At 37.2% G+C, this 25,601-nt stretch overlaps 1 protein-coding gene across 3 annotated transcripts; it reads right to left on the bottom strand.

Annotated features, from left to right (window-relative positions):
• Nucleotides 1-346: 346 nt before the first annotated feature.
• Nucleotides 347-25,261, bottom strand: phf1 (PHD finger protein 1). Of its 3 annotated transcripts, none has more exons than XR_015512151.1 (16): nucleotides 24,944-25,261; nucleotides 24,491-24,569; nucleotides 24,283-24,364; nucleotides 19,070-19,156; nucleotides 18,884-18,978; nucleotides 15,824-15,972; nucleotides 13,515-13,610; nucleotides 13,363-13,431; nucleotides 13,153-13,276; nucleotides 11,043-11,110; nucleotides 10,536-10,667; nucleotides 9,351-9,429; nucleotides 8,501-8,613; nucleotides 8,088-8,171; nucleotides 7,286-7,616; nucleotides 347-5,702 (listed from the first exon to the last, which is right to left on the bottom strand). XR_015512151.1 is itself a non-coding variant. In XM_087288155.1 (15 exons), exons 2-15 carry the CDS (start codon nucleotides 24,566-24,568, stop codon nucleotides 7,358-7,360), a joined length of 1,515 nt encoding a protein of 504 aa, XP_087144281.1. In that variant the 5' UTR covers nucleotide 24,569; nucleotides 24,944-25,261; the 3' UTR covers nucleotides 347-7,357. The 3 variants fall into 3 exon arrangements, 1 of the variants encoding a protein (XP_087144281.1); XR_015512152.1 differs by having other exon boundaries at nucleotides 2,473-4,017; nucleotides 4,953-7,616; XM_087288155.1 differs by having other exon boundaries at nucleotides 347-7,616.
• Between the last annotated feature and the right edge of the window lie 340 nt (nucleotides 25,262-25,601).

Here is a 25,601-nt window from a genome sequence, read left to right as displayed (position 1 = left end):
TAGCTCATTCCAACTGGTATTCCTTGCTAAGACCAAGCTGGAAATTGCCAAAAGCCTTCTAAGAAATGCTTGTCGACCTGCTAAAACCAGCTAACCAGCATAGGGTTTTTCTTTTTAGCAGTTCCAATGGCTTGCTATTATAAACATCAGATAGTCAGAGTATAAATTGTTTAATTTTATGTATTCTTATATAAAATTCTGATTATTAACAAAACAAGAGTATAAAAAGATGTTTTGTAGCTATTTGTAGCGCTATTATATAAAATAAACATTAAAATAATAGTGAAATAGACAGTTATTAGGTTCACAGTTATTTGTATCCATAAATACAGATGAAGTGGACAAGTTTTATACAACATAATGGTATCTTTTATTGTTTGCGTACATTTCAGGTGTCAATCTAGAATACATATAAACATAATCTGACAAAACGTCAAATAATACATTGAATTAAACTTAGACTTGACAATAGAAAAAGACTACAATCTGCTAATTCTTGTCACCCTGACATGAACTTCATCTATGACCTAACAAGTAAGTACCATGGAATTTGAAAATAAAACCACACACAATACATTCATTATCATTCACAGATTAAATGTAAGTCATGTCAGGACGAACTGCCTTGCACTTTTATTCAGGCAGAGCGATCTATTTCAATCAGTGCTCAGGGCCTCAACCTTGGTTTCTGTCATCTTAAAAATCTAATTTTTTGCCGCTATTTCTTTTAAAAGCAATAAGCCATTCAAGTAACTTTGGAAGCCTATTTATAAGAAAAAATACACTTATGAAATATTACTGTATAATATAGTTAATAATTTAAAGGGCACCTATTTGACCCCCTTTTTAAGATTTAAGAGAAGTCTTTTGTGTCTCCAGAATGTGTCTGTAAAGCTTCAACTCAAAACACCCATCAGATTATTTATTATACCTTTCAGAAGTTTGGATTTTCTTTTCTGAACACTTTGCAGCCGTTTTTGTTGCCTGTTCTATCAATGCTAGTTCTCCCTGCTCACCATTCCAACGTGTCTGTCAGTGTGTGCCTCAGTCTCCGTCTCTGCTGCGTCAGATAAACAGCACACTGACAGACATGAAAGAAGCAGATCTCACATAAGGTTTGTGAGAAATACTACAGTAAGAACTTTCCCAATGATTATTTGATGTATTTGTTGTGGAGTTAATTCAAGCCTTTCTGCAACGATGAGTCACTCACAATGTCGTTATAAAGTTCACGTGCACACACAGCACGCGCGTTTTAACTTTGCACTGTTTTTCCACAGAAAACGTGACAGGACACACGTTACTATACAGTGCTGTATGAATATCCGTTATGTTAATACACAAAATAAACCAGATTTAAACTCCACAAATCGAGATTAAAGTGTCTTATTTTGTAATTGATACTTTCTGAGGATTTGAAGAGCTTCTTTTATCTTTTATCCTTTTGTAAGTCGCTTTAGATAAAAGCATCTGCTACTTGTAATATGTGGCTGTGGTGATAAAGTAAAGATGGTAAAATCACTGTAATTACAAACATGCACTCTTTTAAAAATGTTTTAAACTTGTAAAACTCATTCTTGAACTCATTTGATGATGATTGATGATTACAGAGAGCTGAACAGAGCCTTTAATCCCAGTTGCTTTGTGCACGTCCTGTGTTGTTGATATGATTATACGTGTTACTACGGAGACATGTTAATACGCGGCTGTCAATTAATTCAGTGGGCGGGGAAACTGCACTTCTACGTCATTTTGCGGTCAGCCTCAATATGGGAGGAGCTTAGATCCTATTTTAACATCAGGAAATTTAAAAAGAGACTTATTGTCTTTTTCATCACTCAAATATGACTGTAGACACACTATACCTACACACAGTTCTGTTCAAACAGCTTCAAAAAGATGATTTTCATAATAGGTGCCCTTTCAAGAGTTTCCACTTAGATATGCCTAGCATTGATAGCAGGTTTGGCATGCTGTCCTGGGAGAGAACCATGAGCTCACTTGAGCCCAAGGCTCCCGCCAAGTCAATAAGCATATAAGGAAATCCAAGATCAGTTAGGTCTCGAGAGTCCCCCTTGGAAAAGGGAGGAGATGGGGTGGAAGGGGGGATTCTTCCAAAACGAAGATAGAGCAGTAGGGAGAAAACAATCCATTTATAATAAGCTTGGTTCACTAGGATTGGATTATTACTGACTACATATGAGAAGCCAGTCGTGCTCATTTATATCACGTGCTCCTCTCGAAATTAGTTTGCAAAACTTCACTTAAAGTCATATTACTCTATAAAATTATGTTGGAATTTTAAAAAGTTATGATTTAAATTTTATAATAAGTGAAAATTCTGACATAAAAGTTAATATTTAGAGTCATATTTATGACAAAAATAGTATGACAAAAGAAACTGGCTGTTAGATTTGTCTTTTTTTATGTCATAATTATGATCAACCAAAACACAATAATTTTTTTTGTTATGCATTTTAATCAGGCTTCCATAAGTTACAGTGATTTTAACAGAGTTAAAAGATTTTGCACATCTTATATTCACTTAAAACCATCTTTTGAATGGCTTATGCTGACATACGTTTTTAAACACGGTGTCTGGGTGTGTAAAATGGATATTCACTGCTTTCTTGACATTTGCCGTCCATCGTGAAACGTTTTAAATATACACTTTCTGTCGAACGAGTATTCATAGATTCAGTCTGAGATAAGGTCAACTGAGAGTGTTTGTGGCACAGTGTTGAAAACAAGGGAACATGTAAATTATTGTTTGTGGTAATCAACGTTATGCCACAACTGCGATGTACTGAGTTTAAAGGCACAATATGTAAGATTTCTTTATTCAAATATCCAAAAACCACTAGAACAGTGTTATATATTTTGCTCATGTACTTACATTATCCCAAATATATCAAAGACTGTTCACATCTAGAGAAATAAGCTATTTAAAATAGTGAGACTAGTGTGTGTCCTGTTTGTTAATGCTAAAGGCGTCACACACTGTTAAAAAAATATATCTGTAAATTAGCAGTTTTCTGCCTTGTGGTTCATGTATTTTTTTTTATTTTTATGCTGTTGAATTGCATTATTGGACTTTGATCTTTCTTTCGACAACTTTAAGCTTGAAAAGTAAAAAAAAAGTGACTCTATAAACATTTTTTATAGTTTAAAGTGATGTATTGTCTGGGTTGGTGTTGTGTATCACGCTACAAAAGCCTTGTCATTTTACAGAATTATTTCTCTATATTATTTCTTACCATTACATTATTAATGCTAATACTTAATATTAATACTTAGTACTAATGCTAAACAGAACAGAGATCAACATCCCATAATGCAATTCCCAACTGTAAATAAATGGAAACACTTCTGAAACACAATATATGGAAATGTTAATTAACAGATATTTTTTCACAGTGCACGCTCGATTTTCAGATTGGTTTTCCAGAAATCAGGTAAACACCAAAGAGGCTTTAATATGTTGTGTGTTTTCCTGGATTGCACAGAGCAGCGTTATAACAGAAGCCTAAAATATGTTTTGTCTGAACAGGATGTAGTGGACTGTGGCATAATAAAAGCTCTGCTGCTTTCTGCCGCCTCACACTTGTCTCTCATCAGCAGTTACTTCAGTGTTCTTGTTTTGCTTCGACAGCTTTCAGCCTTATGGTGTGTTCACAGCAGATGCGGATGAAGCATGAATGAGGCGGTGCGAATGATGCGATTTGCACGAATGAAGCGGCGCGAGTTAAGCAATTTGCATGTTTGACACATTTAACACTGGAATCACTCAAGTTGGAAAATCTGAAGTTCAAGACATTTGTGTCGTGCTAACCAATCAGGAGCTTGCTCTTGTGGGGGCGTGATTATGACGTAGTGCCTGTTTTTGATGTCCTGAGGAGAAATCCAATTGTTGACATCGAACAACAGCTCACCAAACTGGGCTCGGCTAAGTCTGAAGCCCAGCTAAAAACTTCCATCATCCAGGTATAATTTCTAGAGAAGTTGGCGAACGATCTTCTGCAGTGGTCCTCAACCTTTTTATCACCGCGGACCGGTCAATGCTTGACGATTTTACCGCGGGTGGGTGGTGCCTGGGGTAGGGAGATTTGTTTTGTAGGTGTAGACTGGCCATAGGGAGCACCGAGACATTTCCTGGTGGCCTGGCGGTCTATCCAGCCTGCCATCATGATTTCCTGCCACCGTGACCTCTTCATAAACATCATGCCCCAACCCCCCGACTTGCTATAGCTTTTACTCGTTGGAAATGATGTCCCAGTCTGCCCCTGTCGACCATCAAACATTTTGAGGATGACAAGCTGACAAAACATTGCTGTAACTCTGATACAAGTTTTATTTATGGAGAAAATGACAAAGCACTGCAATTTTTGGGTGTTCGGTGTTTGTCTGAGACAATTGGTCGAAATGTGTATATTCTTTAAAGCTGAAGCTGATTGGCAAGTTCTTGTCACGTGACTTGCGGTGCGCTTACGGGATTCAGTCAACTGTGCGTCTGGAAGGTGTGAGCGCGTCACGTCGCTTGTGCGCGCACCTCCATTGGAAATAATGAACTTATGCAAACTCTAAAAAACACGCTGTTGATCTTCTTGCACAGCCATGCTGGATTCACCTGATTTGTTGATAAATGCATTATGGATCCATTATTTTGCAGTTTGCGGGTCCTTCACTGGGCCTTTTCCCTTAGCAAAGAAACTTTCCAAAGACGTCTGTTTCTTACTATATTTGCTGCTTGTTGGTTAATTTTGGCTGCTCAAGTAACTAAGATGTAACCAAGAGAATACGGTCATTTTTCCAAAAAAAAGATTATTCAAAATAAAAGATCGTTCAAAGTCAGATAAAAAATAAAACTGAAATAATTAATGATTTCTTGCGCGGCCTGGTACCAATTGATCTACGGACTAGTACCCGTCCATAGCCCGGTGGTTGAGGACCACTGATTTAGTGGTTTAGCCTTCCTACAGCACAGTTACTCTCTCAATGAAATTCATGTTAGCCATTAGCAACGAAACTAGAGTTACCGGGGAGAAAGAAGCCCTGGCAATGACATAAATACACGCCTATTGTTAAGTATTAGCGTAACTTAAAATGTTTACATGTCTATTTAAGTGAAAATAGCGCAATTTATTTGCATGAGTCGCGTCTGGTGCGAACTTAGCATCCCTCTGCTTCATACTACCATGATAAGTGTTAAATATTTTAGATATTTTAGCAGGAGTCTCATTTGATGTAATGATAACCATAACTCCCATGATTCCACTAGTCACTGCGTCATCAAACTATGCCTTTGTTTGTTGTGGATGTGCTCCCTCTAGTGGTGAACATCACATACTGTGCCTTTACCTTACAATACATCTTCATGTCTGTCTTTAAAAAAAGAGCACTCATTTCCCTGTGGTCAAAATATTACAATTACCGAAGTATCAGCATGATGAAGCGTTCCTGAAATTTTCCATATGTCTGCCCCCTATGTGTACATGAATGACATGATGGCGATGAGTAGCTTATGCATTACAAATCATGATGATAAAGTTCAAGGCATTCTAAAGGCGTTTTCTAACAGTATTCAAAATAGAGGAGACACTGTAAAAGAAAAGCGTAAGGGATTTAACAGTATAATCTGCTGTAGCTCGACCTGGATGTGCTCGCGGTGGTTTCCCATGGGAGGCTCTTTGGGACCAAACACACTGAATAACTTGTGTGTACAAATATATGTTTGCTCATATATACGAAACATCATCTGGAGCATTCTTAAGTGGGATGAAGCACGCGAAACAGCGTACAAATATAGAATTATTAGCAATATCTGTTTTCCCTAAATTCTGTTTAACAGCAAGAAGATTCTTTTCAACATATTTCTAAACATAATAGTAAAACATTTTACTAGATACTTTTTAATAGTCTAGTATACAGCTTAAAGTGACATTTAAAGGCTTAACTGGGTTAATTAGGTTAAAGTTAGGGTAGTTAGGCAAGTAATTGAATAACAATGGTTTGTTCTGTAGACTATCGAAAAAAAATAGCTTAAGGGGGCTAATAATATTGACCTTAAAATGGTGTTTAAAAAAATTACCTGGTTTTATTCTAGCCGAAATAAATCAAATAAGACTTTCTCCAGAAGAAAAAATATTATAGGAAATACTGTGAAATTTTCCATGCTCTGTTAAACATCATTTAGGAAATATTTGAAAAAGAAATTTACAGTAGGGCAAATAATTCTGACTTCAACTGTATATACGTGAGGAAACATATTTGTACGCACAAGTTTTTATTGTGTTTCATCCCACTTAAGGACGCTCCAAAGATGTTTGGTATATACACTCACTGGCCACTTTATTAGGTACACCTGTCCAACTGCTCGTTATCGCAAATTTCTAATCAGCCAATCACATGGAATGCATTAAGACGAATGCATTAATTCGAGCATCGGAATTGGGAAGAAAGGTGATTTAAGTGACTTTGAATGTGGCGTGTTTGTTAGTGGAAGATAGGTTGGTCTGAGTATTTCAGAAACTGCTGATCTACTGGGAAGAAGAGCAGCAGAAGAGCACACCGCGTGCCACTCCTGTCAGCTAAGAACAGGAAACCGAGGCCACAATTCGCAGAGGCACACTAAAATTGGACAATAGAAGATTGAAAAACCGTAGCCTGGTCTGATGAGTCTCAATTTCTGCTGCGACATTCAGATGGTAGGGTCAGAATTTGGCATGAGCTACATGAAAGCATGGATCCATCCTGCCATATATCAACGGTTCAGGCTGGTGTTGGTAGTGTAATGGTCTAAGGGATATTTTCTTGGCACACTTTGGGCCCGTTAGTACTAATTGAGCATGTCAACGCCACAGCCTACCTGAGTATTGTTGCTGACCATGTCCATCCCTTTATGACCACAGTGTACCCATCTTCTGATGGCTACTTCCAGCAGGATAACACGCCATGTCATAAAGTGAGAATCATCTAAGACTGTTTCTTGAACATGATAATGAGTTCACTGTGCTCAAATGGCCTCCACAGTCACCAGAACTCAATCCAATAGAGCACATTTGGGATGTGGTGGAACGAGAGATTCACATCATGTATGTGCAACTAACAAATCTACAGCACCTGTGTGATGTTATCATGTCAATATGGACCAAAATCTCCATTTCAAAAAGGAATATTTGCAGTACCAGAGGGTTTTCCAGGGATTAAGACAGTTCTGAATAATGTGGCCGGTGAGTGTATGACCAAACATATATTTGTAAGTGTTTCAGTGTGTTTTGTCCCAAACAGCCTCTCACAGTTTTCTAGCAGTTCATCCGCATGTCTGTAGCCCTTTCCTGGGTCTCTGTTGATGGTGTTTTCAGTAGACGCTCACGTTCCCCCACTCCACCAGGTACTGGAGCTTTCCGTCGGCCGTCACGCGTCGGGCAAGGATTCGGACAGCGTCTCCTCCTGCCCAGCCCATGCCCGAAGGTGCAGCCATGCCCACGGGGCTGTGGAAGGGAGGCACGTCCCGCAGGAAGAGAGAAGGGCAGCTTTCATATCGCTGCGCCGGTGCGTGAGCCGACGACACAGAGCACGGAAGGCAGGGAGCTGGAAGTCCACAAGGGTCCTCTGCACTGAGGACAACATCAGACATTTAAACAGAGATGAAACATCAACAACATCCAGAATCCTTTTAAATATACAGTGGGGGGAAAAGTATTCAACACATCATGTTTTTTTCCTGGGAATAACATTTCTGAAGGAGCTGTTGACACGTAATTGAACCAGGTTTTGGTAAAAACACAAACAATACAGCTATGTTTTTGTCCTCAGACCTAATATAGAACTAATTTCTTACACGTCTCATCCAAAACCTTGTGTTAACTAATCTGTCTGGAACTACTTTAGCTGTGCGTTTTTCTGAAGAATACGAGCACTCTATAAATGTTCATCAGCCAATCAGAATCAAGCATTAAACAGTATATACTGTATATAGTCAAACTGTACAGAAAAGAAGCATACAGTATAGAATAACATGGCTGAATAAATGATGCCAGGATGAAGTTGGTGTGATTTGAGTGTGTATATTTTGCTGACAGACAGACCTGTAGTGGTGAAGAGCTCTAGACAGGTCCTGAGATGCGTTGTATGATGGATGATAGAGAGCAAACATCCTCTTCGGCGGTGAACTGAAACACACAAACACTTCTGTACTGTATACACTCTCAGAAATAAAAACACAAACACAAAAATAGTCATTGGGGAAGAGCCTTTCCAATTTTGGGTTCATAATACAGGAAAAAAAATTACAGGAAGGCTAAAAATATGTATTTAATTTTTCAGATTTCACAATTCAAAGTTTACCTCTCTAGATTGGAGTTTTTTAAATGTAAAAGATAGAATTTTGACATAAAAAGTTGCAAATATTGCGTTGCAAATATTGCGTTTTTATTGTGTTGCAGAAACACACATGGATGTATGATGCCAATTTTCCAGCAGATGTGCTGCTGTTACTGACCCCAGACTCATCTCCTCATCTGGTTTTCTGGAGTTGTACAGGTTTGATCCTTCATAACCACGACAGCACGGCACGCGGTCAAGAGCGTCTGCCGCAACTCCTGCCGGACAAGACTAAAAAAACACAAGATCAGCTGCTAAATATAATGAACATGATCAGTTTAAAGGGCATATTCTGCAAAAAAGACATATGGGTTTAAAAATCATGGACATATAATAAAGTTTATAAAATAAAGTTATTATTTGTTGCAATAAACTACATAGACATATAAAAAACTGATACAAGAATACAAAAAGAAGAAAACTACAAAAATTAATTAAAAAGATTATACAAATTAATAATAATACAACAATAAAAATAAATAATTTAGGATAGATAAATGGAAAAACAAATGTATGGATGGATTGATGGATGGATGGATTGATTGATTGATTGATTGATTGATTGATTGATTGATTGATTGATTGATTGATTGATTGATTGATTGATGGACAAACAAATGGATAGATGGATTGTTTACCTGTGCATAAAATAAAAATACTAAATTTTATTTAATTTTAAGTGGTATTTAACATAGATCATGAACACACACACAAAAAAAAACAGCTAGAATAGGAAAAGCTGTTTTCTTATATTTAAAATACTGTAAATCTCTTCAAAACAGACGTATGCAATCATTTTAATGTTATGTAAACTATGCATTTTATGACTACTTGCAGGAGTAAACACTTCTTGATTTTTCTGCATCTTGCAAAAAATAATTAAAAGACTACAAGAAAAACAAGCTCAACTGTCTGTGTGCTTGTACAAACTCTTGACAGTGATGTTTGATTTCTGTTTCTGCACTGACCTGTGTCTCAGTGACCCGACGTTTGGGTTTACGCACATCCGGTGCCACTGCTCTCCGCTGACAGGACACTGACGACGGGCTAAAGATAAGACAACCACTCACTTCAACAGCAACATCTACAATTGTACTTACTCTTTACTTCATTCATTTTTTTTATAGAAATTTTAAATAGTAAAAAAAAAGAAATATTATATCTTAATAATAATGTGTAATAACAATAATATATTTATCATTATTATCATTATTATTATTATTGTTGTTGTTATTATTATTATTGTCATTATTATTATTATTATTGTTGTTGTTGTGTTTGTGTGTATATATACAACAACAATAATAATATAGAATATAATAGTAATATATATATATATATATATATATATATATATATATATATATATATATATATATATATATATATATATATATATACAACTATATATATATATACAACAGTTCTGTCTGGTTCTTGAGTCTGATTGGCTAATAGCTGTGTGATATTTTGCCAGTAACTTCACACAAGGGCCTCTTCACCCTTTACCATTGTGTATAACACAACACTTAATGTATGTATATATATATATATGTATATATATATATATATATATATATATATATATATATATATATATATATATATATATATATATATATATATATATATATACTATTATATTTTATATATAATATTTTATTTATTTATTTATTTTTTTTCCTATTGGGTCATAATGGTGCTGTTTTTGTTGTCCTGATATCGAGCTTGGTGCAAGGTCTTTTTATTATCATTTCAATTATTTACATTTAAAAATGTTGAATAACATGATTTATACAAAATAAGTATGAATAAATTACTACAAAATATAACAATGTTTTAAACTAATAGTTCGTTTTGTCTACTGTTTTTTTCATGTTTCGAAAATCTACTAATAAATAAATAAAAAGAAAAGAAAAATGTCATGATGTTAATTTTACCTTGTGTCAAAGTCAACATCAAGTTCCTATAGGCTGTAGTTTAATATATATCTTTTAAATTAACATTTTTAAATTTAAATTTTAAATCCATATCTCTATTTGTACAGATTTTTATGTAACATCACGATCATCAATTCTCGGGATTCAATAAATCATTCAGACATCAAGTGAATAAATATCCAGTAAAACATTTTGTGCCCTTCCATCTCTGACCTTCTCCTGTGGGTGATGTTAATTGGCTGTTCGGCGATGAAAGGTGATTGGTCGGATGACAGAGGGGGAGGAGCTCGAACCTGGAGCCCGAAGAGACATTTCTTCTTCTTGATTTCCTTCCCAGAGACGAACCTTTAGGATAAACCCAAATCAGATTGCATTGGTATTCAACTGCTGTCCTCAGGCCTCGCTGACAGATTTTTATTTGTTTCTGGCCGCCAAACTAAAACATCTGATTCGGTTATTTAAGCGCCAGCGTATGAGCGGGCATCAACCACTAACCTTGACAGAAAGAAAATGGAAATGGACTTTAAATAATTTATTCTGAAAGACAGAACCACCGTCAGCTATCAAAACACTATTTGTGGGGAGGGGAAAACCACTTATAATGTAAAGCAATTACAGTAATGCTTTTGCTGATATTATCGCAAATGTGCGCCGCAGTACACCCCCCTATGGGCTGGTGTATGGAAATCAGCCTTTTTCCGAGCGTAATCCGTGTCTCACCTGTCTTTGTGGGAGTTTAAAGCGTTGAGCAGGTTTTGGCAACGGTCTTGCCTCGGCGTGTCTGACAGCTGAGAGACACAAATACAGAGAGGAATGAAGGCCGGCGTGGAACAAATGCATTTGAAAGGTAAGAGCTCAGATTGACCACAAACTGCAAGAGAGAGTATTCAAAAGTACACTCGGGAATACATTCAAGTCAACAGAAAATCCAAAATGACCCCATTTACAGGCTGAAAAACTTGCAAAAATCGCTCAACGACTGCTGTTTTCTTTTCTGTGCTGATGTTTCTTTTATGAAAAAGTCGACAGGTGAACTGAAGCACTAACGCACTTCATAGCACATATATGAATTGGTGATTTGAGTTCTTTTGCTAGTCTGAAGCAAGTGGAATTTATAATTGATAGAGAAAAAAATCTTTATTTTAGAAACAACATTATATTCAGGGGTGAATTTAAATAATAAGCAAGGTAAGCATCTGCTTAGGGCCCCTGGAAATTTTGGAGGCCTCCTGTAAACAACGAAATTCGTTCATTCATTTTCCATTGGCTTAGTTCCTTATTTATCATGGGTGGCCACAGCGGAATGAACCGCAAACTAATCCAGCATGTGTTTTATGCAGTGGATGTCCTTCCAGCTGCAACCCATCACTACGAAACACCTATACGCACTCATTCACACACACAAACATTTATACATTACGACAAATTTAGTTCATCCAGTTCACCTATAGCGCATGTCTTTGGACTTTGGGGGAAACCGGAGCACCCGAAGGAAACCCACACCAGCACGGCGAGAACATGCAAACACAAAAAAAGCCACCTGGTCCAGACGGGACTCGAACCAGCAACCTTCTTGCTGTGAGGCGACAGTGCTAACCAATGAGCCCCCGTGCAGCCCCTTTATATTATATTTAGCTTAATTATGCATAAAATAAAATAAAAAATTGTAAATAATATATTTTATTATAACTTAGATTTGTACATGTTTTCAATTTAATTTAACGCTGTTTTGATCATTTGTATCACTTTTTGTAGTTTTAATATTTATATCTTTGGTTTGCTACTTGCTTTTTTTTATTAACTAATTAATATTTTTTTTACAGTAGAAGACAAGGAAATTTTCACAGTCTGATAATATTTTTTCTTCTAGAGAAAGTCTTATTTATTTTATTTCAGCTAGAATAAAAGCAGTTTTTAAATTTTTTAAAACTGATTTTAGGGACTATATTATTAGCCCTTTTAAGCTATTTGCTTTTTTGATAGTCTACAGAACAAACCACTGTTATACAATAACTTGCCTAATTACCCTAACCTGCCTAGTTAGCCTAATTAACCTGGTTAAGTCTTTAAATGTCTCTTTAAGGTGTAAAGAAGTGCCTTGAAAAATATCTAGTCAAATATTATATACTGTTATCATGGCAAAGTGATTAGAAATGAGTTTATTTATTTATAAATATTTTATTGTTTATATATATATATATATATATATATATATATATATATATATATATATATATATATATATATATATATATATATTTGATATTTCAGTTTTTCTTTTTTAATAAATCTGCAAAAATGTCAACAATTCTGTGCTTTTCTGTTGATATGGGGTGCTGTGTGTACATTATTCTTGAGCTTAAAGGACTTTAGCAAATGACCGCAATATAACACAGTGTGAAAAATTTAAGGGGGTCTGAATACTTTCCGTACTCACTATATATACATAAGTGTGCACACAATACAAAATGATGCTGTGCAATAATAATAATAATAATAATAATCGTTTTTTTTTTTTTTTCAAGACGACAAAGTGGCGCAGTGGGTAGAAGGTTGCTGGTTTAAGTCCCGGATAAGTCAGTTGGTATTTCTGTGTGGAGTTTGCATGTTCTCCTCGTGTTGGTGTGGGTTTCCCCCAACAGTCCAAAAACATGGGTGTCTCCCAGCACTGAACACACAGCTGAACAAGCATCCGCTGCGTAAAACATATGCAGGATAAGTTGGCGGTTCATTCCGCTGTGGTGACCCCAGACTAATAAAGGAACTAAGCCTAAAAGAAAATGAATGAATGAATGAATGAATGAATGAATGAATGAATATTTTTTCCTACCGTGCCGAGAAGCAAAGACTCCCAGTTCTCATTTGCAAACGACATGATTTCATGATCGAAATCGAAGTACTTCCTCTTGCAGCACAGAGAGAGGTGATACAGCACCAAATGGGCCAAATCTACCCTGCAATACAACAGAAGGAGGAAACATTGAGCTGGTCAGACGCCTCCGACTACAGATGCTCTCTGTCTCTGGATTCAGACTCTCACCAGGTCATGGGAAGCCTCTGGACGCTCTCTGCTCCATTGCTGCAGACGGAGCACTGGAACTGATAAAAGCTGAAAGGTGAAGAGGAGACGGCCGTGAAAAAGCTTTACACTCAATGAGTTTAGTAACAGTCTGTGCTGAATAACAGCCTCACCGATCTCCATACAGAAGAGGTTTGCTCAGGCACTGAGTGCAGGCTTCATGAAACCACTGTCCACAACTGCCACACTGCAGCATCTTTAGATTCCACCTTAAAACACACACGTTATAATGAAAACATTAATCTTTTTTCACACACATTCTGCATTACAGTGCACACAAAATATATTAAGAAACATAAAGTCAATTAGGGGCGGCATGGTGACTCAGTGGTTAGCGCATGTGTTTGGACTGTGGGGGAAACTGGAGCATCCAGACAGAACCCACGCCAAAACGGGGAGAACCCATGCAAACTCCACACAGAAATTAACTGACCCAGCCGGGAATCAAACCAGTGACCCTCTTGCTGTGAAGCAACAGTTCTAACCACTGAGCCACCGTGTCGCCAACAAAATTATTATTTATAACTTTTTTTAAAGTAGTATTTCTGAATATTCTAGTTTTAATATTTCTATGTAGCTTTGATTTGCTACTTGTATTGTGTGACAGAGACTGAGAGAAATTGCAATGTGTGGACAAAACTTTAGAATTTAGTTGAACAAAAATGTGCATTGTTTTTATCCAATAACATTATTATAAATATTACTATTATTATCATCATCATTCATTCATTCATTTATTTTCTTGTCGGCTTAGTCCCTTTATTAATCTGGGGTCACCACAGCGGAATGAACCGCCAACTTATCCAGCAACCCATCTCTGGGAAAAATCCATACACATTCACACACACACTCATACACTACGGACAATTTAGCCTACCCCAATTCACCTGTACCGCATGTCTTTGGACTGTGGGGGAAACCGGAGCATCCGGAGGAAACCCACGCGAACGCAGGGAGAACATGCAAACTCCACACAGAGATGCCAACTGAACCGAAGCTCGAACCAGTGACCCAGCGACCTTCTTGCTGTAAGGCGACAGCACTACCTACTGCGCCACTGCCTCGCCCTATTATTATCATTACTATTATAATTATCATTATTATTATTTCTTAAAATGTCTTTAAAATGGATTATTTGACAAAATGCTGAACAATTTAACTGAACATTACGTTTATAATTTATTTTGTTTAATTTTGTGTAAATTATTCATTAAAATTAAAAAAAGTAGAAAACACTTCATTTGCCAACAAAATGGGAATTATTTTTGTCCTATAACATATATTTTGCTAAATAATTTCAGTTTAATATAATTTGTAGTTGAATGCAGTTCATTTTTAATTATAATATTAGGTTATATACAGTATGAGCATTTTAATTAAAATGCTAAATAAGTGCAAAAACAAAAATAAGCAAAAAAGTAATTAGAAATAAAAGATTATACACATTCTTAAAGAAAACATATTATATTATAACTTATAATATTCTTAAAGAAAACTTATATTAAAACTTAAATTGAAAGTTTTTCCAATCTCTATTGTCCAATTTTGGTGAGCCTGTGCAAACTGTAGCCTTAGATTCCTGTTCTTAGCTGACAGGAGGGTCACCCAGTGTGGTCTTCTGTTGCCGTAGCCCATCTGCCTCAAGGTTGGATGCTCTTCTGCATACTTCGGTTGTTACGAGTGGATATTTGAGTTAATGTTGCCTGTCCATCAGCTGGAACCAGTCTGGCCATTCTCCTCTGGCTTCAACATGTCATTTGCGCCAGCAGAACTGCTGCTCACTGGATATTTTCTCTTTATCAAACCATTCTCTGTAAACCCTAGATATGGTTGTGCTTAATAATCCCAATAGATCAGCAGTTTCTGAAATACTCATACCAGCCTGTCTGGCACCAACAACCATACCACATTCAAAGTCACTTGAATCCCCTTTCTTCCCCATTCTGATGCTTGGTTTGAACTGCAGTAGATCGTCTTGACCATGTCTACATGCCTAAATGCACTGAGTTGCTGCCATGTTATTGGCTAATAAGAAATTTGCGTTAACGAGCAGTTGGAGAAGTGTACCTAATAAAGTGGCCGGTGTGTATAAATAATAATAACAATAACAATAATAATAATAATAATAATAAAATATAATAATAATATTGTGGAGACCAGATGTCCAGATGTCCTACTTGCAAAAATGGTACACTTTAATAGACACTACACAATACTATAACCCACAAGGCTTGCTCTATTTCCAGTGTAATGAAGAAACCACAAGCAACACTACACCACAAACCCCTTCATATTGTTGCATGCTCTTCCACATACCTTCAAAAAAATGAAATGCAAACAGTATTTACCATTCCAGTATGCTCTAATAATCCACTCCACTGTAATTGTACATGTACTTTATTGTACAGTAAGCATTACTCACTCTCCAGGCCCAGCACAATAGCAGTAACACTGCTGCTGGTTGGTCAAGTGCTGCGGGTCCCAGTCCAGAGATGAGAGCTGATAGGGCAAGCGTACTTTCATGATCTGCATGAGCCGAGCGAAACGTCCTCTTTTCAACGCTCCTCCTCTCTAGGACACAACACACACACACACACATGAGCCCTCCTGTCATACAAGCACATTTAACAGCCATTTCATCAGCAGATTGAATGTGGAGAAGACGTGCTGGAGGAAGTCATTTATATTTCTTGCCGTGCGAATGAGGTGGTGGGGGGGATTGAGATATGATTTTATCTTCAAATCAGCATGTAAGGCCTGTGAAATGAGCGCTCTGACAGACAGATTAAAGCACAAGCCCATTTAATGCAGCGCCGTCACCTGCAGTGCTGCAATGCAATAAACACGCAGTCAAGTGCAGTAAGCCATGGTGGATACACTTTACACCGTACTGCAAGACTGAAGCTGTGTGTGCAAAATGAGATACTCATGTTTAGCTTTTCCAAACACACTAGCGGTCGAAAGTTTGAGATCAGTATAATTTTGGGGTTTTGTTTTTAAAAATAGACTGTTTTGTGTATTTATTTAAAGTGTCTGAGAGATCTAAATTTGCAGGGTTTATTTTGTTATCGCTCATTGTTGTTAATTAATCTATGCAAGTTCATTCCTTCATTCATTTTCCTTTGGCTTAGTCCCTTATTAATCAGAGGTCACCACAGTGGAATCAACCACCAACTTATCCAGCATATGTTTTACACAGCAGATACCCTTCCAGTCGTAACCCAGTACTGAGAAACACCCATACACTCTCCCATTTACACACACTCATACACTATGGCCAATTTAGTTGATCCAATTCCCCTACAGTGCATGTCTTTGTACTGTAAGGGGAAACCGGAGCACCCAAAGGAAACCCACGCCAACACTGGGAGAACATCGGGACTCAAACCAGCAACCAGCGGAACTATTCTGTCATACGTTTTAAGCAGCGGATGTCCTTTCAGCTGCAACCCACTACTGGGAAACACCTCAATCACACACACAATTATACACTACAGCCAATTCAGTTCACCGATCTGAAATGTTGTTTTGGTCATTCTAAAATGCTTCAGTATTAGTGTAATTATATTATTAATTACCTCCAGAATAGTCAAGAGCGTCTGCGCTCCGCTTCCCATGCCTTCAAACGTCCCCACACATTAATTGCGTGTTGGCATTTGTTTTCCGAGGTGCAACTGATTTATTAAAAGATGAAAAGATTGACGCAGCTTCTCCTACCTCTGCAAATTCAGTTTTTCCTGTTGATATTTGGTGCCAATCAATTAGGAAGTGACAATTATGTTTTCTTTGACTTGTTGGATGGAAACGCTGCTTTATTTGCACATCTTTTATGCGACAATCCACCTTTGCGCATAAACTGAATTCGCATTTTGAGATGGAAAAATAGCTAGTGTGTGTCTCGTTTTTATGCTGCCTTCATGGCATGCAGTGGTTTGAATGAATATGGAAAGATTACAACTGTAAAAATTAACTCTTCGATCTTGTCATCAACTGAAGATATTCTAAATTTAAGGGTGCTGACGATGATTTAAATTGACGAGTGCAAACTGGCACTCAAATCCTCCGTTTTGTTAGCAATTCCCATCTTTCAATGATCCAATCAATTTGAAAGGTGATGAAATTAAGCACTGCCCTACTTTTTAACCATTCTAATAAGATGTACATCATGAGAGGGGGAAACGGAGAATCCTAACTTCTGTTTCATGCTGACTTTGAACTGTATTATATGAAAACTACAGGAAAATATGCTGCAACTAAAGAAAACACGTGAAAACTAATTGAGAAAAAATCATCAAATTGACGACACGCAAATTCTCAAAACACATGCAAATACAGAGATGAGCTGCAGATAGCACAGACCACAATGGAAATGTGTTGGGGAACCCAAAACAGTAATCAGCAGTGTTGTGGGAGATCTGAAAAGGTTTTTTTTTCTTTTTTTTTACATCCTGATCATGTGGTCCCTTGTAGTTTGTATATTTTTAGCTCTAGTAATCTAACAAAGGCAGTGGCGCAGTAGGTAGTGCTGTCGCCTCACAGCAAGAAGGTCGCTGGGTTGCTGGTTCAAACCTTGGCTCGCCGTTTCTGTGTGGGGTTTTCATGTTCTCCCTGCGATCGTGTGTGTTTCCTCCGGGTGCTCCGGTTTCCCCCACAGTCAAAAGACATGCGGTACAGGTGAACTGGGTAGGCAAAACATACTAGTGTATGAGTACGTAGTGTATGAATACATTCATTTTCTTGTCGGCTTAGTCCTTTTATTAATCCGGGGTCGCCACAGCGGAATGAACCGCCAACTAATCCAGAAAGTTTTTTATTAAGCAGCGGATGCCCTTCCAGCCGCAACCCATCTCTGGGAAACATACGCACACACACTCAAACACTACGGACAATTTAACCTACCCAATTCACCTGCCACATGTCTTTGGACTGTGGGGGAAACCGGAGCACCCCGAGGAAACCCACGCGAACGCAGGGAGAACATGCAAACTCCACACAGAAACGCCAACTGAGCCGAGGATCAAACCAGCGACCCAGCGACCTTCTTGCTGTAAGGCGAACGTGCTACCAACTGCGCCACTGCGTCGCCGAATGAATGAATAATCTAACAAATTACACAATTAATGTTAAATTAACCACTTACTCTTAACAATAAGCAGCCAGGTTCATCAGTTTTTAGGACTCCCCCTCTTTTTTTGCAGCACGTTCCTGTATTTGTATGTGTTGTGAAATTAGTGTGCAGCCGAGCACATGTGTTATCAAACCAATGCAGATGTTTTGTCACGGTGTTTTCCTGACTTACAGCAGTTTAAGCTTTCTTGGGCACCATAGATAACAGTTAATTTTAACTGTATTATTATTTTACAATTTTATCTTGGTCAAATAAATGCAGACTTGAGTAAATGTATTTTTAAAAACATAAATAAATCAATCCCAAACCGTTGACTAAAAGTGTATTAATCTCTAGATTTAGGTGCGGTACCACCTTGGTTGCAACTGCGAAGACACATTGGCGACAAATCCAGCTGTTGGGGTCGACTTCAGGCTCTATGGACGGGGTATGGCACTCTGGATGATAACCTGAGGAAACAAACAAATGCATTCATGTACAAAGCATACACATTAAATCCAAGACAAATAGAAAGAATCAAAATATTTGTATTTTCAATACCGTGGCGACATTTGAGGCAGTTTACGAGAGGTTCTTTAAGAGGTGGCGAATCACAGATACAGCAAACCTCCTCTCCTCCTGAAGAGACTGATAACAACACACAACAAACTCTGTCATGTTCAGTACAGAAGACTTTTAGGTTTCAAAGAGATGATATTAGGCTTTGATATTATTATTATTATTTTCATATTAGGTTTGAATGCAGTAGTCTAACGCTAGAGTTTAATCCCACAATAGTGCTCTAAAACAAAGCAAAAAGAACACAAAAAAGAAACTTTATTTCTCTTGTGGAATTAAAGCACATTTTTACATACTTTTGATACTTTTATAAACAAATATCCCACTCGTTCATTATATGTTAAACAACTGTCAAGGCTTTAAAATGTTTTGTTTGTGTTTGTCAGGGTAAATGAAGCACAAGCTGTAAGGCCCCGCCTTCTTCTGGAAAAAGGGGCGGGGCAGCAGGTCATTAGCCTTTAAAGAAACACACATAAGAACAGTAAACACATTCTGGGGACATTTGATTAAAACAGCCTACAATAGGTATGAAATGATGACAACATTACAAAACCACCTTTTTATATATTTAGATGCAGACCCCCCCATCAAACAATCTTATTAATGCAAAATATAATATAACAAATAAAATATAATTTAATAGCATTTAGTATATGCATCATAATGATTTTTGTACTGTGTTTTCTTTTATGTTGGTAAATAAATGGTAAATTTAATTTTAGTACTAATTTCCACTGTTAAATATATAGTTTATTACCTGCTTATTATTAAAATATTGGCTGTTTGTTGTTACTTATAACTAGGCCCACACAGAATCTGCGCACACAGAATTCCGTAGATTTTTAGCCCATTATTGATTCTGTTTATTTACTTGTGTAAACGAGTGTAAATTTATATTTATTCAGTTTTTATTTTAATTTCAGTAATTTTATTGGCTAATATGAAAATGTTCATATGATTTATTTACAGTATAGTTTGTAAAGTCATATGTTCTGTCTTTTAGTAGATATATTATATGAGAGACTTACTTTGTTTACCAAATATAGTGGATCTAATTGTAAACACTGAATAAAAGTTAAAAAGGTATCACTTTTTATTTCATATATTAAGGTTTTAGTTATGAAACCAAAATAATTCTGCATTAATCTGCAGATTTTTAACAAAATTCTGTGCAGAAATAGCAAAAAATGTCCGCAGATTCCATCTGGCCCTACGAATGATCTTATTCTGTCCACAATCTTACCCAGTACTTGAACCCAACTATTAATAAGGAGCTAATTGGTTTTTAATTGAGCTAAAAGTAGTTTTAGTTGATGTGTAATGTTAGTTGATGTGTGTTAACAGCAGTAATTGTACATTTAAATAAATGATGATCAATTAAATATACTTTTTTTAAAAAAATAAAGTAAAAATCAACGAGAATTACCAAAATTTTGCAAAATAGAAAATAAGTCTATCAACTAATAGGCAACATGGTGGCTAAGTGGTTAGCACTGTCGTCGTCTCACAGCAAGAAGGCTGTGGTATTTCTTGGTGTGGAGTTTGCATGTTCTCCCTGTGTTGGCGTGGGTTTCCTCTGGATGCACCAGTTTCCCCCACAGTCCAAAGACATGCGCTATAGGTGAGTTAAATCACCTGAATTGGCCATAGTGTATGAGTGTGTGTGTGAATGTGAGAGTGTTTGGGTGTTTCCCAGTACTGAGTTGCGGCTGAAAAGCATGCGCTGTGTAAAACATATGCTGGAATAGTTGGAGGTTCATTTTGCTGTGGCGACCCCTGTTAAACAAGGAACTAAGCTGAAGAAAAATGAATGAATGAAAGTGTGAAATAAACAACAGTTAAAATAATCTCTTGCGTTCTTAATGTGAAATATAAAATATATAGAAAGTAAATATATATAAAATGCATTATATTTTTCCTTACATTCTAGATCCCAGCGGGTACATTGATGTTAAAATTACATCAAAAAACTTGTCAAAATGCCAATCGATTTGACATTGAAATTGACAACACTAACACTAACATTGGCGTCAAAAGATTTTTTAATGTGTATTTTGACACTAAAGTTATTGTTAATTCGATGTTGTTTTGACATCAAGGCAGTTTACATGCATCGGGGATACAAAATCCAGTGTAAATTTTGTAATGTTTAATAAAAACTTTCAAATGAATAACATTTTTCCTACATTATAATACTTTCTGTTTTGCTATTTTAGTGGTCAAAAGGGAATCAATGTTTGGATGCCAATTGGACGTCAAGGTTTTGACATCAAGTCAATTTGAAGTTTGGATGTACTTTTTGACAACATACTTGACGTCAACTGGATGTCATTTTGATAGAAAGGCAAAGAACATTCGAGTATGTTGTTAACTTCTACATTTTACAAGGTAAATATTTTATTCATAAACAGAAGTTAGCTAAATGTATACCAAAATGCAATGTCTTTTTATTAGAAATGGAAACTTTAAAAAAGTATCTAATGCAAAATAAAAACAATAGTACTGATACCCCGCTTTAGTCAATGTTTGTATCCGAAGTTATTATTTTTATTTATATATATGTTTGCATATATGTGTGTGTGTGTGTGTGTGTGTGTGTGTGTGTGTGTGTGTGTGTATACAGTTAAAGTCAAAATTATTAGACAGACAATTATTATGACAGTACATAATATTTGACTAGATATTTTTCAAGACACTTCTATACAGCTTAAAGTGACATTTTTAGGTTAATTAGGTAAAATAGGTGGGTTAGGGTAATTAGGCAAGTTATTGTATAATGATGGTTTGTTCTGTGGATTATCAAGGAAAAAATTAGCTTAAAGGGGCTAATAATTTTGTCCCAAAAATGGTGTTGAAAAAAAAACTGCTTTTCTTCTAGCTGAAATAAAACAAATAAGACTTTTTCCAGAAGAAAAAATATTATCAGACATACTGTGAAAATTTTCTTGCTCTGTTACACATAATTTGAGAAATATTAAAAAAAAAAAAAAAAAAGAAGAAGAAAAAATTCTAAGGGGCTAATAATTCTGACTTCAACAGTATATAATTTTTTTTTCTCTCTCATAGTATTTTGCAATACTCTTTTTTTAATCTCTTTTTTTTCCTCACACCTGTTATGTTTGTGCTTCATTCTCATTTGTGTTTTTGCAATTCTTGCAATGTTCCTGGATATAGCATATATTTGAATTTGTATTATTACTTAATGTAATGTTTCAAAGCTTATAAAAATATTTTTATAAGCTTTGAAACATTACATTATTTATTGATTATATATATTATTATTTGTATAAATATATAAAAATAAAAAAATGACATCAAGGCAGTTTACATGAATTGTAGGGTTCAAGGGTGGACTTAGTGATTTGGGGGCCTAAGCAATTCCAGGTATGTGGCCCAAGCACTGAAACTTAAAACATTCTCTTTCTCTTTCTCTCTCTCTCTCTCTCTCTCTCTCTCTCTCTCTCTCTCTCTCTCTCTCTCTCTCTCTCTCTCTCTATATATATATATATATATATATTCTCTTTAGATTAGTTTTTTTAAATAAATAAATAAATATTTATGTTAAAAATATATATTTACAGTAAATTTGATGTATTTTAATATTTAAAGGAAACTTTATTTTCTTATTGTCAAATTAAATGCAATAAATTCACCAAATAAACAAAGTACATTTAATTAGCCATTTTTGTGATTAGATTTTATTACAAATTAAAAAAACATTTAAACAAAATTTATTCACAATCCATCAAACTAATCTTGTCACCATTTTTCCCATAATCTTGAATAATTGCTGTTTGTGAATTGTCGGTCATTACTTTTCACTGGGAAATGTTATTTTTTGGGCAACACAGTGGCTCAATGGGCAGTACAATTGCTTCACAACAAGAAGGTTGCTAGTTTGAGCCTCGGCTGGGTCAGTTGGCATTTCTGTGTGAAGTTTGCATGTTCTTCCCGTGTTCGTATGGGTTTCCTCCAAAAACATGTCCAAAAACATGTAGTATAGGTGAATTGAAAAAGCTAAATTGTCCGTAGTGTATGTATGTAAATGGAAGTGGGTGTTTCTCAGTGATGGGTTGCAGCTGGAAGGGCGTCTGCAGTGTAAAACAAATGCTGGATAGGTTGGCAGTTCATTCCGCTGTGGCAACCCCAGATTAATAAAGGGACTAAGCCAAAAAGAAAATGAATGAATGAATGTTCCTTTACTTTTCATTGGGAAATGTTATTTATTTGAACAGATCCTCTCTTGACAAGCTCACAGCGCTCATCATCTGACAGGTGTTTCGGCCATCGTTTGTCTTATTTCTACTTTTGTCCCCCAAATGTTCTCAAAATGTTCTTCACTTTTGCTCTACTCAGATCACTGGCAGGCTGACAGTCTTTGAACTGATCACACCTTACCTATGGGCAGTACGTTCCACTATTCATGGGGGCCCCTGGTTTTAAAGTGGGCACCACGTTCGCCTCACAGCAAAAAGATCGCTGTTTCGAGCCTCGGCTGGGTCAGTCGGCATTTCTGTGTGGAGTTTGTATGTTCTCCCCGAGTTCATGTGGGTGTTCGCCGGCTCCTCCCCCACATGTCCAAAGACACATGGTAAAGGGCAATTGGGTGAGCTAAATTGGCCGTAGGGTATGTGTGTGAATGAGTGTGTAAGGATGTTTCCTAGAGATGGGTTGCAGCTGGAAGGGCATCCGCTGCGTAAAAAATGCTGGATAAGTTGGCGGTTCATTCCGCTGTGGCAAACCCATACTAATAAAGGAACTAAGTCGAAAAGAAAACGAATGAATGATAGAAAATTTACAAGAGAGCTATACTGTATGTTGAATATAGGGTTCTTGAAATTGATTGGGGCCCCCTAATTCCCTGGGGCCCTAAGCAACTGCTTACCTCACTTATAGGTTAAATCCACCCATGGTAGGGATACAAAATCAAGTGTAAATTTTGTAATTTTACACTTAAGCTTTCAAATAAATAAAACGTTTAATATATTACTTTTGGTGTTTTTAATTTGGTGGCAAAGAGCATCAGTGTGTGGATGTCAAGCGGATGTCAAGATTTGGACATCAAGTCGATTTGCAATTTGAATGCGTTTTTTGACATTATTCTTGATGTCTATTGGATGTCGTTTTGACATCAAGCTGCTCACCGAGATGTTTACGCTTAGTTTTTGACTTAAAATTCAGAGTTTTAAACTCACACGAGTGGATGTCTTTCCTGAGGACCCAGAATTCAGAGTTATCCTCAAATCTGATCAAACAGCACTGCTTGACACTGTCCACCTGCAAGACGAACACATCCCAAACAACACCACACTCATTTTCACAAGTACAAGTCGCAGTTTTCAAAACTTGCTTTTTCATCCTCTCCACCGGCTCCCTCCTCCGAACAAACTTGGAGAAACTTACTCGTTTGACATTGCCGAGATATAAAAGTCCATCGCTCCACCTGGCCAAAACATCCTCTCCTTCACTGACTCCCCCCATCCTGAAGAGAGCGGGAAAGAAGAGCGCACAAAACATCCAGAGGCTTTCAAATCAAGTAGCAAACAGCAGCAGCCTAAAGGGTTAAACTCTGTGCATAGCGACAGTATACAGTACAGTAGGATAAATGATGAAGAGTCAATGCACATTGCAGTGCCACACATGATCAAAAAGAAAAAAAGAAGGGGGAAAAAAACACTGGCTGCTTTATGCAACCGACCGTAATGCATATGCAGATGCCACAACAATGCATGCAAAACGCGCGGCCAGATGTGCACTAATCAATGCGCGCAACTCAGGAGAGCTGACACACATGACGGCGCGCGCACGCACATATCAATTAACACGCATGGCAGATCATACGTGCACGGGATGTACCTGTGTGGAGTGATCGGCTCTGCTGGGGTCACAGAGACGGGGAAGAGATGTCAGTCTCACATGAAACGCCTGATGGTGACCGGTGTTGTTCTGCGTCTCAATCACTGTCCCGAATAATCGGCGCGTTTTGGAGAGTCGCGGCGGATCAAACGCGCGTCAGTGCGCAACCGTCTGTCCGTCCGTCCGTCTCTCTCTCTCTCTGTCCGTCTTCATGTCTCTCGGTTTGATGCTTTCAAGCGTGTGCTCGTCAGGAGATTCAGCCCGAGAGAGACGCCATCATCATCATCTCTGCCTCTCTCTCTTTCTCTCTCGCTCTCCTTCGACTTGTTGTGACGCAGACATAAAACACAGGGAGATGGAGAGGGAGGGAGATCCGGAGAACACCTTCACATCTGTGCGACTGACCGACTTCCCACCGGACTGAAAGCCGGCACGACCACCGCCTGCGCCCCTACAGCCCGCGATAGCCCGGCCGGTGCCGCTCGCGCTCACAGCCTCATTAGGGAAAGTTTGACGGGGTAATTAGTCCGGCAGAGCCACGCCGTGGACTTTCTGGAGAAAGTTTGAAAATGCCCTTGGGTGCCGGCTAAAAAAAAAAGTAAAGAAAAAAAAGGCAAAGCTGCTGCGCGCAAAAAAAGAAAAAAAAAAAGTTTAAAAA

This window comes from Danio rerio, chromosome 16 (genome assembly GCF_052040795.2).
Source record: "Danio rerio strain M-AB ecotype USA chromosome 16, GRCz13ab, whole genome shotgun sequence".
Lineage (NCBI taxonomy): Eukaryota > Metazoa > Chordata > Actinopteri > Cypriniformes > Danionidae > Danio > Danio rerio.
The sequence above is the reverse complement of the archived record's forward strand: the minus strand, read 5'-3'. Positions and strand labels throughout refer to the sequence as shown.

Bases quoted from the DNA above. Each gene is read 5' to 3' on its own strand.
- phf1 (XM_087288155.1), bottom strand. From the start codon at position 24,568: ATGGGGGGAGTCAGTGAAGGAGAGGATGTTTTGGCCAGGTGGAGCGAT. The intron at 9,430-10,535 runs GTCAGAGATGGA...TCTTATCTTTAG, and splicing joins AACATCACCCACAGGAGAAG to CCCGTCGTCAGTGTCCTGTC. The intron at 8,172-8,500 runs GTCAGTAACAGC...TGTGTGTTTCAG, and splicing joins GATGAGGAGATGAGTCTGGG to TTCACCGCCGAAGAGGATGT.